The following is an 18,668-nucleotide window of genomic DNA, read 5'->3' on the forward strand; positions in this document are numbered from 1 at the left end:
ACGTCTGTATCATTTCAACTTTTGAAAAACGATCTCTATTGCAGAACACATGGTAATAAGTAAAGAAAACCGTTATAAATTCAAACATATGTGTCTCAAAACGTCATCATGTATTGCGTCATGTTTTGGACTTCTTCAAGTTTTCAATCTTGTGATCGAAGGGGCTAAAATGTGATATCATCCAAAAACTAAAAAGATTTTCGTAGCTGTTTGGATAAGTTACTTATTTTAAGGATCAATATCACATAGAGTAGCGATATATCACGTAGAGTAGCGATATATCACATAGAGTAGCGATATATCACATAGAGTAACGATATATCACGTAGAGTAGCGATATATCACATAGAGTAACGATATATCACATAGAGTAGCGATATATCACGTAGAGTAGCGATATATCACATAGAGTAGCGATATATCACATAGAGTAGCGATAGGATATCACTTTCCTCTCCTTGGTCTGTAGGTTCACAACGAGCAAGACTTTGATTTCAAGTTCATGGAAACATATTAAATCACCACCGAAAACGGTCTGTGTTTGGTTCAATTCGTATATTTCTTTGTCTGTTTAGTCACAACAGCAAGCAATGACAAATGTCGAGAACCAGGGCCATGCCTCTTGATCTGTTTTGGTTTATATATTTCATAAATGATTCAATCTAAAGCAAGTTATACCATGATCATACAATTATAAATAATCAATGCTTCCATATACGACAGGTTAACAATGAAAGAATACACTCTTTGTACCTAATGGTGGTTTACCCGTTTATCAGCAACTCTATGTTAAGAAGTTCTACACTCGTGAACAATTAAGATCATAACTCAAATATATATGCTAACCCTTTTATAACGTAGTACTGCAACTTGTAAGGTCTTCAGACAGCAAAAGACGTACATCTCCAAAATTCAAACTGGAATCAAGTCACCCAATCAATAAATTAAAATTAATTATTTTTTTACTCTTTCAACCAGCAGGAGTTGTCCCGGTTTAGCTCCCATACTCTGACATGATTACTGAACCAAAATGCTTGACCGCCTCATAGGTTTCTCTTCCCGAGACGTTGATGAAACTGTCAGGGATAACAAATCCGTAGTCTCCCGTGTCTCTTAATTCCATTACATAGGAGTACTTTGCGCCCAATCCCCCGTTCGATGTATATCCCCAGTCATTACTTGATCCAGCAGCCTCGTCTGCAAAAAAAAACAAAGGCAATCCATGTAGTTGCAGATCTTATCTCCTCAATTGTGTATAAATATCGCTTGGATTACACACACACACACACAACCACACTCACGCATATATATATATATACATATATATATATATATATATATATATATATATATATATATATATATATATATATATATATATGTATATATGTATATATGTATATGTATATATGTATATGTATATGTATATATATATATATGTATATGTATATATACATATACATATATACATCTATATGTGTATATATATATATATATATATATATATATATAGTGTAGGAAAGGTCGTAATTCCACTGTAGGCGTTAGTCACCTGTATCGAACAATACTAGTTCTGTTTTGGTGAAATATTTGCCCTAGGCTCTAGAGATCAAACATGATGCTAACTAACTCGAAATCATTTGTGATTCCTAAAGCCGGATCTCGAAAGAGATACTTTGAACATACTTTATGTTAATGAAATGGAGGTAAACGACAAAGGCAAATGAATATATATAATTGAAAACGTAACGAGGAGTTGGAAAATCCAGAACAGTGAAAGAACTTCCAGCTTTGCTTCCAGTGTCCGCGTACAAAGCGGGAGGCCCGGGTTCGAATCCCGGTGAAGGCTGGAAGTTTATTCACTGTTCTTGATTTTCCAACTCCATTGATATATTGATATATCGATATATCGATATATCTATATATCTATATATATCTATATATCTATATATATATATATCTATCTATCTATATATCTATATATATATATATATATTTATATATATATATATATATATATATATATAAATGAAAATCGTAATGAGTTGGAAAATCAAGAACAGTGAAAAAACTTTCAGCTTCCACCGGGATTCGAACCACAGGCCTCCGTATATATATATATATATATTATATATATAGATAGATATATATTATATATATATATATATCTATTATATCAGTGACTGCTGTATCGGATACTGTTATACTCACACAAAACTTCAGCGGTGGGTCCCACTGTGTAATCAGTTCCAGCCACTTTCCTCAGGGCTTCACATGCAGCAGTTCCAACATTAACCTGGAGAATTATTTATGTACATTATGAAGCAAAATTAGAGTGAAATGAGTTTAGCGTTTCATCATTAACAGTATCACCTTGTACATGGGTCGAGGGTACGATATACACCATATAGAACGATTGACAACGGAATTTCCAAGTTCCTTTCATATGAACGAGCTGAATTAAGTAAAGATTTTCCAGTCTCCATGACCTATCCATTAATTGCATACATCCTTCTATATAAAACTCCACGCCAAACTGAAGGGGCATACAGCCCGGACCTAGGTTCAGTTAGGGTTCCGGGAAAATATGACGTGGCCGGGAAATATGGATAAAGAAGATCGATTCCCATTTGCATTCGTCAAGAATTATTTGTACAAAATGGGGCCGGTGACCTTACTGTACCCGGGGTCCGACCCGGCGATCGATGACTCCTAAAGTAACTTACATGATCCGTATAATCAACTGGGTTTGGAACCGTCTCAGAATATGACCAGGGAGAGAGCAGTAACTGCGAGTAGGTGTGGAAATCGATGAAGTGAACGAATTCCACGCCCTTGTTGTCCTTCAGATCATAGAGATACTGCGAAACATCCTGATGTTCCAACTCAGAAAATGGAGCTTCACCGTAGTAGACATCACTGCACACGAACCCTCGAGCACCATTGCCTGGCGTCAAATGATAAAGAAAGCAAATTAGACAAAAACCCAGACTGCTATTCACACAGAACCATTGAAGATGACACACACAAATTGATACGATGAATGAAAGGTAGATTATGTATACCGGATTTCCAAGGTCATTTTGGTGTATCGTTCTATGCATGTGTATATGTGTCAATGTGTACGTAGACGGCATTAGATAGGCACTCATAAACTCGTGACCAAGACATGACACTACATTGACACTCGTGAGATGACACTACATTGACACTCGTGACATGACACTACATTGACACTCGTGACATGACACTACATTGACACTCGTGACATGACACTACATTAACACTCGTGACATGACACTCCATTGACACTATTGAGATGACACTACTTTAACACTCGTGAGATGACACTACATTGACACTCGTGAGATGACACTACATTGACACTAGTGACATGACACTCCATTGACACTCTTGAGATGACACTACTTTAACACTCGTGAGATGACACTACATTGACACTCGTGACATAACACTACATTGACACTCGTGAGATGACACTACTTTAACACTCGTGAGATGACACTACATTGACACTCGTGAGATGAAACTACATTGACACTCGTGACATGACACTACATTGACACTCGTGAGATGACACTACATTGACACTCGTGACATGAAACTACATTGACACTCGTGACATGACACTACATTGACACTCGTGAGATGACACTACATCAACATTCGTGACATGACACTACATTGACACTCGTGACATGACACTACATTGACACTCGTGAGATGACACTACGTTAACACTCGTGAGATGACACTACATTGACACTCGTGACATGACACTACATTGACACTCGTGACATGACACTACGTTAACACTCGTGAGATGACACTACATTGACACTCGTGAGATGACACTACATCAACACTCGTGACATGACACTACATTGACACTCGTGACATGACACTACATTGACACTCGTGAGATGACACTACATTGACACTCGTGAGATGACACTACATTGACACTCGTGACATGACACTACATCAACACTCGTGACATGACACTACAGAGCAACTGTAGCTTGAATAGCTGTGATTTTTGTTCTTCTTTCTTTACTCATTTTTAATGCATTTGTTTTTGTCTGGCGTTTCTCCAAATACTGCTGATAAAATATCAGCTACGTTTCCTACGGGGGTATTGTGCAATACTGCTTACTCTAACCATGAATTGCGATAACGAAATTAATTGAGACGATTTGTAGCACTTTTCATGGGGAAGACAAGTAACTATCAGACACAGTAATTTGCATAGCATAGTGTTCATGGTGATTTAGGTAGGGCTATCAACCTTTGTGGAGAGTGTGCTGGGCCAGGAGTGCTCTAATGAGTCACCGGCTGAATATAAAATAACACGACTAAATATTCCCCCTACCTATGATGAAGGTGAGGCCATCCCCCTCCACTTGGACAAGCAGACAATGACATTACAACTTTGATAATTGAAAAAGCACGATTTTTTTTGGGGGGGGGGTGGGGGTAATATTACAATCGAGGGGATTGGGGTTTGAGACGAGGCATTGATTATCCTCAGCCTCTGTATAGAAATAATAAGTAATGTTTGATGGAGGGGTGTGAAGGGGTTATTAATGGAAATCGCTCTGGATTCTCCTTTATACTAGCTTTGCTTCTGGATTAATGCTAGGCAATCAAGTATTTCTAAGATGTCATAATTAATCAAGGACAAACGTTTTACCTCCCCATCCTACCGGGTAGTTTCTGTTGAGGTCAACACCGTCACATACGTCATCTGGAAATTGGTGACGGTTTTTGCGCCACAAACGATCCTGAAATATGAATTTATGTCACGGAACATACTTTAACCTATTTAATGATCTGAACTGTGTGCGAAACATTATATTTACCCCATCCTCACCTTACATTTCCGCTTCGGAACCCTTGAATAATTACAGTAATCACATAATATGGAATAATACTAAAAGGTTTATGAATTATTTATCACAATACTTTCCATGCAAATGTTCTTATATATAAGGATTCATTGAACAGACGGCAAAAACTTGATCTTGCTTTTGAAATGTAAAAAAGAACTAAATTCAAAATGTGATCCTTTTCTATGATTTCTGATTTAAATATGACATTAAATTCGATAATTTATTTCTCAGTTAATTTCTATCAGTCTCCATCACAGAGCTGATGTGTCACTCGATATGCACATATACTGTATTCACTTGAATTAGAACATACCCGAATTCGGGTCTAAAAACACACGGGATCACGTGAAAACTGGAATGCACATGTACGGCGTTAAGTTCGAAAGCATAAACCATAAAGGTAGCGACATACATTGGAGCTACTCTATCACGTGACAACTGGAATGTGCGTATACTGAGTTAAGTTCGAGTGTATAGCATACCTGAGTCCATGTATACACATATCCATCTGCATTAAACTGAGGGATGATGTAATAATCAAAGGTGTCCAGGAGGTTTGTAATATCGTCATTCACACCATAATCTTCAACCATCTGCACAAAAAAAAAAAAGACAAGCCAAGCACACCATGCTTTAAACACTGACACCTTGCGTGCTTTGAACAGTGGAGTCGTCGTGGATACCACCCTCCCCTGGTGACACACAAATGAAATTTGCCTCGTTAAAAAAAGGAAGCAGGAAGATACACAACTCTTTGATTTATACCGACAAAGTAAGCAATTCTTCACTTGCTTAAAAAAATTAGTCAATATTTCGTGTCATTTCACTGTTTATATTATTTTAAAAACGTAGAAGTTTTAGTTGGACTTGTTACGTATTTGTCTTAATTAAGCATATATACATATGCAACATTGTCAGCTGAATTTCTTTCTTTATATTACTCACTGACACAGGAGAAATTCCGCTACGCTGTCTTCGTACTGTTCAGTTGCAAACTTGAGCAGACGCATATCATGCAGTACTTTGGAATTGTTTCTCTATTGTTGAAGTTACTCAAGGTATTTGTCTGTTGCGACTTCAGTTGGACGGTCACGATGTCGGGCGTGACCGTTACATGCTCAACAATGCTTTTATGTAGCTCAATTGGTTACTTCGCGTTCCCGCATCACAAGAGCGTTTATGCGGGGATTACTTAGTGTTCCTAAATGAAGATGTTTTTTTCCTGAATGTTGATCGTCTACTATGAATTCTGTCTAGCGTTAATGTGAAACCAGGAGCTAATCCAGATATCATCCCGTAAGTTGATTTTATTACTAACATCGTATAAATATAACTCATATATGCATATTGCATTGAACAAAGGATAGTTTCTAGTGAACGAGACAGTTATAAGTCGGGTATTAATATAGACTGGCATATTTCTGTTACTATAAGTAACGTGTATTATTATTTCCTCAAAGACATGCAGTTAAATACAAATCTTGTAAGAGGAGGTCATGTTGTCTCGGCAAAGTCTGGCATATATATAGGCTGTTTCTACTAATGTTGAAATGTTGTGATCGGTTGTAATTTATTACACCGATACACGTGGATTATAATACAATTTTATCTGATGCATATATTTATAGTAAGTTATATATATTTTTTTGTTTATACGTTCTGAATAAACGTGATACAACACGTTTCGAATTTTGTGTTGTATTTGGCGACCACACCAGTATGACGTAAGTATACTTGTTCTGGTCAGATACCCTCCGTTGTTAGACATTATCTACACTTTCTCTGCCTTTAACTAAGACCATGTGTAGCATCTACTCCCTTTTTAAGGGGCTCGTGATACACAACTGACAATGATCATATATACAGTCACAATCTCCATGCAATAGGACTGCAGGGGTTGAGAGTGGATCCGTTATGTAGTTGGTTTATGTACACAGGTTCTTACGGAGTGCCAATTGTTTCAAAACTGAAATCGACATGTCCAAACTGAAATCAACATGTCCAAACTGAAATCAACAAGTCCAAACTGAAATCAACATGTCCAAACTGAAATCAACATGTCCAAACTGAAATCGACATGTTCAAAGTGAAACCAATATGTCGAAAGTGAAATCGGCATGTTCAAAGAGATATCGGCTTGTCCAAAAAGTGAAAGCGAAATGTCGAGATTACGGCGATGCTTGCTAGTTTCTACATCTCCTGTATAATCCATTCCGAGCTAGCCTGGCGGGCCATTTGTTTCGAATGTCCAACTCGATAACAGCGTGTCCAAACATAAAGCGAGTTATCCAAACACGTCTGTTATCATGGTAATTTGCACCCGGGCCGCAAATATTTCTGCACGGCACGGACATACGTACCTAACATATATCATAGGGCCGAGCTCCATGTATATGAGTTAAGTTAGGCTGACTTGAGTATCCTTCTAGTACTGTGATGTACTGGCACTGGTTAGCCTTAGCCTCTATTCAAGTTAGGCTAGGCTACGTTTTCCAATTCTTACCATGGTAATTGGTATTGCATGGAGTTGGTAGGCTATTTTGATGAATCCATTTAGGCCCCCTATCTTACTTCTTATTCGTTAACCATTGACAACTATGCATAGATAACAACTGGAACATCTCATGCAGACGAAGTAATTTTTTTTTTGGTTATCATACTCTGCATGCGATATACACACGTACGTATCTTGTATTATTTGTACAGGTGTAGGCTAATGGCAATGTTATTATTTGTTCTTTGTAACTTGCTAGCTAGCTAGCACAGCTAACCTACAGTAGCATTTGATTCCATAAGCGCGTATTAAAATCATTCGAAATAATGATCCAACGTATACTATTACTACTTGCTATCCAGTTGCTGGTTATATTATGAATCCAACCCGCTAGGAAGCCTACCTTATTGTACCGTGTAAAAATGAGATGCAACTTGAATGAGCCGGGCGCAAAATGCTATGACAACTGGCAGCCATCCCTATAATATCTTATTTGGACATGCCGTTATCTCATTTGGACATATTGATGTCAGTTTCAAAACATTCGTGTTTTGAAACATTCGGCGCACCTGTAAAATCGCCAAGTGTATCAAAACAGAACTTGAAGCTAGCAGTGAACGTGGTGTCATTTTGAGTTATGCGTTCTTGATTTGGCTTTATTGATTTCAGTTTAAATACGTCAATTTTATATTCGGTATATTGATACCAGTTTGGACATGATGATTTCAATTTCTGCAATAACACACATCAATGTCGACATACCGACATCAATATCAACATGTCGATTTCAGTGTGGTCATGTAGATTTCAGTTTGGACATGTCCATTTCAGTTTGGACATGTCCATTTCAGTGTCGAAATGTCGATTTCAGTTGGACATGTTAATTTCAGTTTGAACATGTCGATTTCCGTTTGGACATGTTGATTTCAGTTTGGACATGTTTTGAAACAATTGGCACTCCGTAGGTTCTATCTTGGTTAAAACCTATTATCTAAACTTCATTCATAAACTTATTTCATAATTATGTGCTGTTACTTACATATCTGATGATGCTAATAACAGTGGCTGGTGAAAGCCATTCGCGGGCGTGAATGCCTCCTTGGTAATAAACACCTTTCTTTGGGGATCCGTCTGATTTTGGTTTACCAATCTGTTGGTGAAAGCACCTGACTGTTTTTAAAATTAAATATTTACATTTATATTTATTAGCTATACCAATGATAGGTTCAATGGTAGTATATGTGGGTTGTATGTGGTATTGCTAGGATAGGTAACATGGTATGTAATATAGAATATATACGGTGAATCCTATTAGGAGAGAGTTGATATGGCATTGACATAGTATATCGTATACTAGCATGGGTGTGATACATCTTAAAGCATAGATATGGAACTTGTAATTTAATCATACATATGGTAGTTGTATTTTAGAGAAGGTTATGTTTGTAGCGTAGTAAGGTAATGATAACGAATATAAATGAAATGGTAGCAAAGAGAAGGTAGTCATGGTAGCGTAGAGAAGGTAGTCATTGTAGCACAGGGAAGGTAGTCATGGTAGCATAGAGAAGGTAACATGGTAGCATATAGAGAAGGTAGTCATGATAAAATAGAGAAGGTAGTCATGGTAGCATAGATAAGTTAGTCATGGTAGCATAGAGAAGGTAGTCATTATAAAATAGAGAAGGAAGTCATGGTAGCGTAGAGAAGGTAGTCATGGTAGCATGGAGAAGGTAGTCATGGTAGCATAGATAAGGTAGTCATTATAAAATAGAGAAGGAAGTCATGGTAGCGTAGAGAAGGTAGTTACGGTAGCATAGAGAAGTTAGTCATGGTAGCATAGATAAGTTAGTCATTATAAAATAGAGAAGGTAGTCATTATAAAATAGAGAAGGAAGTCATGGTAGCATAGATAAGTTAGTCATGGTAGCATAGAGAAGGTAGTCATGGTAGCATAGATAAGTTAGTCATGGTAGCATATAGAAGGTAGTCATTATAAAATAGAGAAGGAAGTCATGGTAGCGTAGATTAGGTAGTTACGGTAGCATAGAGAAGGTAGTCATGGTAAAATAGGGAAGGTAGTCATGGTAGCAGAGAGAAGGTAGTCATGGTAGCATAGAGAAGTTAGTCATGGTAGCATAGAGAAGTTAGTCATTATAAAATAGAGAAGGAAGTCATGGTAGCATAGAGAAGGTAGTTATGGTAGCATAGAGAAAGTACCGGTAGTCATGGTAGCATAGAGAAGGTAGTCATGGTAGCGTAGAGAAGGTAATTATGGTAGCATAGAGAAAGTAGTCATGGTAGCATAGAGAAGGTAGTTATGGTAGCATAGAGAAGGTAGTCATGGTAGCATAGAGAAGGTAGTCATGGTAAAATAGAGAAGTTAGTCTCATTTAGCATAGAGAAGCAGGTTGCCGTTATAGATGATTTAAACAACCTTCATTAGCGCAATGGCGCGCCCTTCGTAACTGAAAGCCACATCTTGTACTTCAATGAGATCAGAATGTTCCATTGCGAAGTCGTAAACCCAGTCTCGAATCTATTGAATGAAAGTACCAATAAAGTTATAACCTCGTAAATAGCAGTAAATACATTAACAACCATATCGGGAAACAAGACATCGGGCGATTTGGCCACAGAAAGAAACATTCAGTTCCGAGAGAAAACCGGAGCACATACATCTTTATTTTAGAGTAGTATGGTACAGATTAAATAGTAACACAAATAGTAATAACATTATACAAAAGTAAACAGGAGAGGGACCCTCTAAAGACATTTCATGCATGTGTTTAGCAAACGAAATATTTAGTCGCAATCGGCCCAGATATAGATGTATCCTATATGTCCAAATGTTGAACTAAAAGGAGAGAAATTCAACGGTATTGTGGCTCGGGAGGTCCAGGTTGACTGATACGATAACTACCTACAGAAAATTAATATTAAAAACGACCTTGAAAATATCAAAGCTTTAATTAAGTCAATAGAGTTTAAGAATAAAACTCACCTCCTGGTAACTGTGAAATACATCATAGTTAAAGTCAGCTGTACTCGAAATCGCTAACTCTCTTTTCTGAACTTGGGAGTCGAGAAGTTCTTGAACATCTTCAATTCCCACTCGAAAACTTAGACCATTAGCATTCAAAAACTCTTCGATGTCACTAACAAGAACTGACGGTACCATTATATCCCATGTTCTATCCAGACTTCTCGTCGCCTGCCAGAAATCAACCTATGACAGACCACATCAAAATATTATTTGATATGAAAAGGAAATAAAATTGACGATTAGTGATGTTTGATTATGAGGCAGTCATTTATTACAATCAACAGTATCCTGACTATAATTGTACAAACGTTATCTAGAAAGGTCTATAAAACCGAAATGTTGAAAAACCTCATCACGGTGCTTCAAATTTAAGATACCACGCACACACAAAAACATCACACGGAACTGAAGTTTAGTACGTCAAAGTTATACAAATCTGCAAAGTAGAATGACAAATAATGTAAATTTCAGAATCGTATAAGCTTAGTTTGTGAGAAATGAGGCCATAGTAATGAGCAACATACCAAATGTTTAAAATCTCTCTCAAAATCGTTCAGAATCTCCAAGTCGACAGCATTGGTTGGGGTAATCCGAATTGTTTTGTACCTGCAGGGATTGACACAATAAAATTGTTGCGTTCAGTGATAAACCTGCATGGTATATCGCAGTTTTGTTAACTTTATTCACAGAAGGACGGGAACAAGATTGCTATGTCTGACACTGAGAACAGGTCGAAGAGTTAACACAGTATTGTGGGAATATGGGGTGATTATAATACCCTCATAACGTAAATGCATTACTAAAGCCACGCAATTGTATGCTTTATTTGTAATGTTGGTTTTTGCGTTGTAACTATAAAGTGTCATTATTACGGCACTAAATTATTCTATGTTTTTTACTGATCCATGCAAAGATTTAATATAGCGCCTCCATCGCTATGATATATATATCGCGGCCCCATGCGTCTATATTCAACGAGAACGCATATAATAGAAATTCAGCGACTCGTAGTACCGTAACCCATGCATGCAAATAAGTTGTTTTGAGTGTGTAATGTTCGGAAGCATATACAGCCATCATACACATCGTAATTAAATAATTATATGTGTCATTATTTCTATAACACGAAGCAAACATTAACCATATCAGATCATTACGTTTACAACGAAACAGTAGAAAATAACCTCAAAAAGTATATCAATAAATAGAACAACATTAATGTTTGCTTTCAATGGTGTTTATTTAGAAATGTAAATCCACGTTGTCAATGTATACGCATTTTTCTAATGATAGTGGCGTTCTAAATGGACAACCTTACGTGCCAAAATCTTTTCAACGCAAGCTTGGCTTTTATTTTCTGCAGCCGCACTTTGAACAAAATTTCAGAGCATGTTATAGGCACCATATATATACATAGTCTGTATATTTGTTTTGGTGTCAAGTTTATTACATTCTCGATTGAATGAGGTGTTGGCGGAATAAGATTTCAATGTTCTGTGTTCCTAGATCCTTAATTAGTATTGTATCAAGGCCTCCTCATTCCATAACAACTCCCTTATACGACTTTACAACAGTTAACCCTGGTCCTTGGTAACTTGTCACACCCACACTCCCAAGTGTGCACAATTCAAGCAGTCTTTTCCTGAGCACTAGTGCACGACATCTACGTGTCCAGGGGCCGGTGATGGGGTGGGGGGGGGCTTTTTATTCGATGCAGCCCCAAACCGGCCCTTGTAGCTATATGAATTATATTAACTATTTTATCATTACCTATCTTGTGGCAAACTCCTTTTTTCTGGCACATGTAGCCTACTTATTGTAGCAAACTCAATGGTTGTTACCTCAGCCAGTGAGTTTTCTACAATAAGTAGGCTACATCATGGAGGTAAAACCTCCATGGCTACATGTACCAGAAAACTCATCGACGTCGACATAGTAAGAAAACCTAGAACAGTGACGCAATACAAAACATGTGCAGCGGGGTGTGTGTGATATGGGTGGTGTGTGTTGCAAATAACATGAAGAGTAAATCTCTTAAAGGGGCACAAACCCAATTACCATTACCCAGTTTAGCTTATTGTATGTGTGTATGTATGTGTGTATGTATGTATTTGTGCAGGGGCGGCGATTTGTTTCAAATATCGGGGGGACATTTGCTTGGATGCAGGCGAATTACTAGCGCCACCATTAGTTGGCGCGCAACGTACAAGAAAATTTTTGGTTTTGATAGCCCCCCAGATCACCGGAAATGGCACTTCTCGGGCTTGAAAATGACCAACCAGATGTACACTTTTGCCTGAGAACCAAGTATTTCCAAATAGTTTTTTTTTTCCCCATCCATAACCTTTTTGAAGATTGTCACCAGTCACATATCATGTTGGACCTCATTGCATCTCCTGTGGATCATTGCTTTTGTAGGTAATACACGTAACGCCCCACAATACCCGTCAGCCCCACTTTTCAAGGTTGCCCGTTATTTGTTCAGAATTTGAATAAATTCACTTCAAAACATATCCATAATGTTGCACAAAATTTCATCTATGGACCACCAATATAGAAAAAAAACCTTCAACCCCTAACAGACCGGTCAAAACTGCACGAGTAGAGGGAAGTGTGATGAAGAATGCGTTGGTCAAGGAATTTCGAAAATTCAGACATAGTTAATTTATTGGTGTACAAATATTAAAACATCTTATAACGGCTACTATAAAACTTCGATATAAAAAAAAATATGCTCGAGGGGGGCGATCTCCACCCTTCGCCCCCCCCCCTTGGCTACGCCCCTGCGGTTAGAAATCTTGTAGGAAACAGGCCAAATGGAAACCCAGTGAACCCATATCGATGTGGATCATTATGATTGTATACGTACTTACACTCATACACAAGCGATGTACAGACATTATGATAATAATCATGAGTGACAACATGCTATACGGTCACAGGTCACAGAAACGACCACGAAGAGTCACTTACCTCATGCAGCATGTGTTGGATGAAGTTTTAGCCACCGCCAAATATGATTTGGATAACTAATCTCACGCATTATTTTCTATTGATAGCAACAACAAAAATTATGCCACCAAATCTTGGTATTAGATATTAGAAACTACCGTATATCCCCACCTAAAATATTAGGGGGGCTGTCCCCCGTCCTCCCCCCCCCCATGATCGCCGCCCATATATATATATATATATATATATATATATATATATATATATATATATATATATGTATATATATATATATATATATATATCTAGCTATTCATTTCGAAAGAAAAGTAACAACTACTTTCGATCATATATAGTAACAAATTGTGACACAGTTAGACAGGCGCCTTGCGAGGAATTTGCCAAGGGAGGGGCGAAGCTTGTAGGCAAACTATCTAAGCGTATAGCGCCACCATAAGTTGGTGCGAAGCGCAAAAGAAAATTTTGGCCGAAAATGCCTCCCAGATCGCTGGAAATGGCACTTCCCAGGCCTTGTAAGTTGCATCTAAGCATTTTCTATTTTGAAATTACTAGCGATATCATAAAAATAAAAAAAAATATGCTAAAAGAAAACTATGCCACCAAATATTGGGGGGGGGGGATATTAGATATTATATCCCCCACCTAAAATATTTGGGGACATGTCTCCCCGTCCCCCCCCCCCCATGATCGCCGCTAAAGTATTTGTGTATGTATGTATGGGGGTGTGTATGTATGTGTGTATATATGGGTGTATTTATGTATGTATTTAAATCCTCCTGCAAGCAGGAACTCGCGAACAACCCATCATTGGCTTATAAAAGCCTCAAGCTCTTAGATTCATATTTAACCTCCATGATTATGAATTGTCAAATGTCAACAACTCTGTAAAAAACCGTGCTGATGTTATCATGGCCCGTGGGAATGTGAGCAATGAGTATTTTTAATCTACCTTACCCCTACTATATTTCTAAAATGGGCTTTAACATGATAATTTCAGTATAACAGTTGCATTGGGGTGGCGTTGGGGTGGGGTGGGTGGGGAGACCAATGAGTCGAAACATTGTTTGTAAGGCGGAGGCATATTATTCTAGCTTCATGTAGAATATTATTACTTTGGCAAAGTAATAGTATTGCCAAAAGCTGGAATAATATGCCTCCGCCTTACAATCAGTAAAAATAAACCAACTGTGTCATCTTGGACAGGCTATACGTTCCTTGATGACTTCATACATCAGATAAGGGTTAGTAACAGCTCTTATCTTAACTTTACTCCACACCAGCTGTTCCTTCCGCACGCCAAGGTGTATCGTATATTTGTTTGCTTCCCAACAGGTGTGGACATTGACATCAGCACGTGTATACAAATCGAAGCTTTTTAAAAAATATGGGAGGATATTTTAACTGTTGAGTCAAGTCAGCAGTGTAGTCAAGAACTAAACGATTAGTCAAGTCAGCAGTGTGTTTGGAGTAAGGGATTGGCCCTGTTCATGTCATCTTATTATAAAAGTGATTAATCTGCTCCAATTATTAGGGTCCTATAGAGATCAAAGAACAGTACTTACATCACTATGGAAACATTCACATTAGAATCATTTTCTTCTACGATAATAACGAATCGACGTTCTGTCATACAAGTATATAGTTAGTAAGCAAATTATCACCATAACGAGAAAAGACATACAAAGCAATATAACAGGTCACTGTTACACCAAAGACTGAATCCATATTCCATCATTTCAGGGCTTTCATCTTTAATGCTTCCCTTCGCTCATCACAAAATTGGCAACGGGGAGGGGCGGAGGGGAGGGGAGAGGAGGGGAGAAGGGGAGGAGGGGGATTTCCGACCCTCACCTACGACTTTTGTTGCATGAAAGTTCTACTTCGGCATGTCTGTAAATTAGGATTTGAAAGCTTTACGTCATTCGCAGATAGGCCATTGTACCATAGTTATCAATTATCTTTTAACCAATCGGTTAGCAAATCGAGGCTACCAGCTTTGGTATACGTAGTGCAGTTTGTAGAGACATTTTACCTAGTTTGAAGTGAATAAATCTGAATGAAAGGTTGTGCGTAGACTGGTTATAGTTGTAACGGAAATGTACCAATTGTGAAGCCTTGGCTGACTTGAAGTCAATATCTATGGGTCGGCCATATGGTACAAACTGCAATATATATTGGAGGATTAAATTGAATGTTTACCCGTGTTAAAGCGAATACGTACCCGTATATATTTCATAACCAAAGACAAGGAGTTTATATATGAACGTGATAAATGAAAGATATCTTCGTATTAAATCGCATACATACGCGTATTCATTCTGATATATCCAGGCTAGTATTTAATCGCATACATACGCGTATTCATTCTGATATACTCAGGCTCGTATAAATCGAATACATACGCCTATTCATTCTGATATACTCAGGCTAGTATTAAATCGCATACACACGCGTATTCATTCTGATAAATCCAGGCTATAGTATTAAATCGCATAGGCGGAGTGTATAGCCTAGTGGTTAACGCCGGCGTCTCCCAGTCATGAGATCCCCGGTTCGATTCCCCGCCAACAGCAATGTGTGTCGTCTGGCAAGGGTGTTGTTCAATAACGATTTCCCGACATGGACGTTAAATGAATGTGTGCCGAGAGATTGGCTTCGGTCAGCTTGCGAGTCTACAAGCCTCCATGGCTTCTTTCGCGAGTTCCTGCTTGCGGGAAGATCACATATACATACATACATACATACAAGCATACATACGCGTATTCATTCTAATATATCCAGGCTAGTATTAAATCGAATACATACGCGTATCATTCTGATATATCCAGGCTAGTATTAAATCGCATACATACGCGTATCATTCTGATATATCCAGGCTAGTATTAAATCGCATACATACGCGTATCATTCTGATATATCCAGGCTAGTATTAAATCACATACATACGCGTATCATTCTGATATATCCAGGCTAGTATTAAATCGAATACATACGCGTATCATTCTGATATATCCAGGCTAGTATTAAATCGAATACACACGCGTATTCATTCTGATATATCCAGGCTAGTATTAAATCGCATACACACGCGTATTCATTCTAATATATCCAGGCTAGTATTAAATCGCATACATACGCATACGCATACTGAAATATCCAGAATCGAATACATAAAACTCAGCCAGGGAAGATTTTACCATTGCTACGGTACGGGTGTACAACCAATTTTCAACCTCACACAAAATATCAATAGTACTTATTAACACAACCTTGCAAGGGCAACACCCCCTTCTTTATGAAATCCTTCATTCGCCTGTGACCCTTTAGTAAAAGTTACATAAATCAGTCGGGGAGGGAAGATTTGGAATTGGACCCCAATTAAATAGCTCAAATGCATGTAGACATGGTTGTATATAGTAGTAAGGATTGCTGCACCAGGGCTTCTTGTACTTGTAATGAACAGACTGACAATCACTAAACTATCAACTTATATTTTAATCTGGAAAACACTTTAGGAAGGCCGCTGAGATGGTGACAGTGTACTCAAAGGTATAGACTGACACACAACAGTAACAATAATTCTGTAACTTTACCCCAATTCCTCTAGGTGCCAGAATCGAAACTCGCCAATTAAAACCGTGATTGGAATAAAAACCATGATTGGAATAATAACAAGAACACCAGGCACAAACTGTACGAATTGATTGATCCCCTTTGCCCCACTATGCCTCTTCCCCGTCAATTAATCTTGCTACTTTCAGCACTAAAAAGTCCCCACCTGGACTAGTTCTTTTCACCAATAAAGTAGAATTTAAAAAGTCCCCACCTGGACTAGTTCTTTTCACCAATAAAGTAGAATTTAAAAAGTCCCCACCTGGACTAGTTCTTTTCACCAATAAAGTAGAATTTAAAAAGTCCCCACCTGGACTAGTTCTTTTCACCAATAAAGTAGAATTTTTGGGCGTCACTAATCCTGGGTTTAGGACCAATATTTTGGGGATTGAAGACCTCTTGTTGTATGCAGATATTTATACGCTTATATATTCGAATTAACATGCACGAGGATGTATTCGCTTTAAAAGAAGGGCTTATTCTCTTTTCGTGGGATATACAGTAGGAAGTTTACGGTCACCTCGATTAAACATAATGGAACATATATTTACACGAAAATATTTTTTTTAAACATTGTCAATCCTATCACTGCCTTCCCCTTCCACCCCCCCCCCCTCCACCTCCCTCGCCGTTAGACTTTGTATGAAGCCAAGAAATAGACTCACCCGGAGTAATCCCGAGCCAGACCAACGGTCAAGAGCATACCAAGGATTATAAGAAGCTTCATATTGGTCATCGACAACTAAGTCAGCAACGAACCAAAACCAGTAGTAACTCGCTGAAATGTAACTATTGTAATTAAGCATTCAGTATTTATAGTTCACATGCGCCTTGCTTTAGAAGCCAATGTGAACTAACATCTGCTTGTTTACATTTGTGATTAGGTTTCGGTTCAAGCTCTCAGAATTTGGGTCTCATTTGCATATCTTCAGGTCTTATATGGTAGGACGGTATGATAGGAATATTGACAGACATATTAATTTGCAGTATCATACACAAGGCACGTGCTGCTTGTATGAAATTGAACTTGCGGCTTCTATATGAAGTTCCACCTGTCGCAACAAAGTTAAAAATACGCTGTAACGCTGGCCGCTACGGCGGTGTGGTGAAGTACCGGATAGTTATTATGAGTGTGTTAGGGAGGGTGATTAGTAGAGACTCGAGTAAACAGTTGAATAAAATACACTCATATAGCTCATGTTCAGTTTTATAAAAATAAAAATAAAAGAGTAATTGAAGCAAGTATATACAATTGTCCTGCCACACAGAAATAGCTAGGCTAGATTTATAATCGGACCAGCCGTACAGAAATAGCTAGGCTAGATTTATAATCGGACCAGTCATAATATGAAGAATTCGCACCGGTCTTCTTTTAGCCACTGGTGGTTAGGATATGCCGATTGAATACTTTATTTGCGTCTGGCGACCGCGAGAACAGACACTTTTAATGAACCATTATTTATTATGGTACGTATAAACCTCATTATGAAAACCGAATCTCTCTCCAAAGGTTGTGAGAGTATAAGCGATTTTTTGTTAGCGTAATGACAGCATTGTATGTAACGACAGTTACTATTCGCACCAGTGAATAGACACAATAGAAGAACAGACGTACGACTCTGCAATTAAATAT

General features: G+C 38.0%; 1 protein-coding gene across 1 annotated transcript; it reads right to left on the reverse strand.

The window, feature by feature from the left end:
- Window positions 1-626: 626 nt before the first annotated feature.
- LOC139980839 (carboxypeptidase B-like) lies at window positions 627-17,856 on the reverse strand. The gene is made up of 10 exons (XM_071992806.1): window positions 17,701-17,856; window positions 10,975-11,056; window positions 10,409-10,633; window positions 9,842-9,943; window positions 8,447-8,557; window positions 5,396-5,506; window positions 4,715-4,805; window positions 2,727-2,947; window positions 2,212-2,296; window positions 627-1,197 (listed from the first exon to the last, which is right to left on the reverse strand). The coding sequence occupies exons 1-10, from the start codon at window positions 17,769-17,771 to the stop codon at window positions 995-997; spliced, it is 1,302 nt and encodes a 433-aa protein (XP_071848907.1). The 5' UTR covers window positions 17,772-17,856; the 3' UTR covers window positions 627-994.
- Window positions 17,857-18,668: the final 812 nt, after the last annotated feature.

Source organism: Apostichopus japonicus, chromosome 15, assembly GCF_037975245.1.
Source record: "Apostichopus japonicus isolate 1M-3 chromosome 15, ASM3797524v1, whole genome shotgun sequence".
Classification (NCBI taxonomy): Eukaryota; Metazoa; Echinodermata; class Holothuroidea; order Aspidochirotida; family Stichopodidae; genus Apostichopus; species Apostichopus japonicus.

Excerpts from the sequence above, each read along its gene's own strand:
- LOC139980839 (XM_071992806.1), bottom strand. The coding sequence starts at position 17,771 with ATGACCAATATGAAGCTTCTTATAATCCTTGGTATGCTCTTGACCGTT. Across the intron at positions 10,634-10,974 it reads AGAGAGATTTTAAACATTTG|GTTGATTTCTGGCAGGCGAC; the intron begins GTATGTTGCTCA and ends GGTCTGTCATAG. Across the intron at positions 8,558-9,841 it reads GCGCCATTGCGCTAATGAAG|ATTGGTAAACCAAAATCAGA; the intron begins GTTGTTTAAATC and ends TTTCACCAACAG.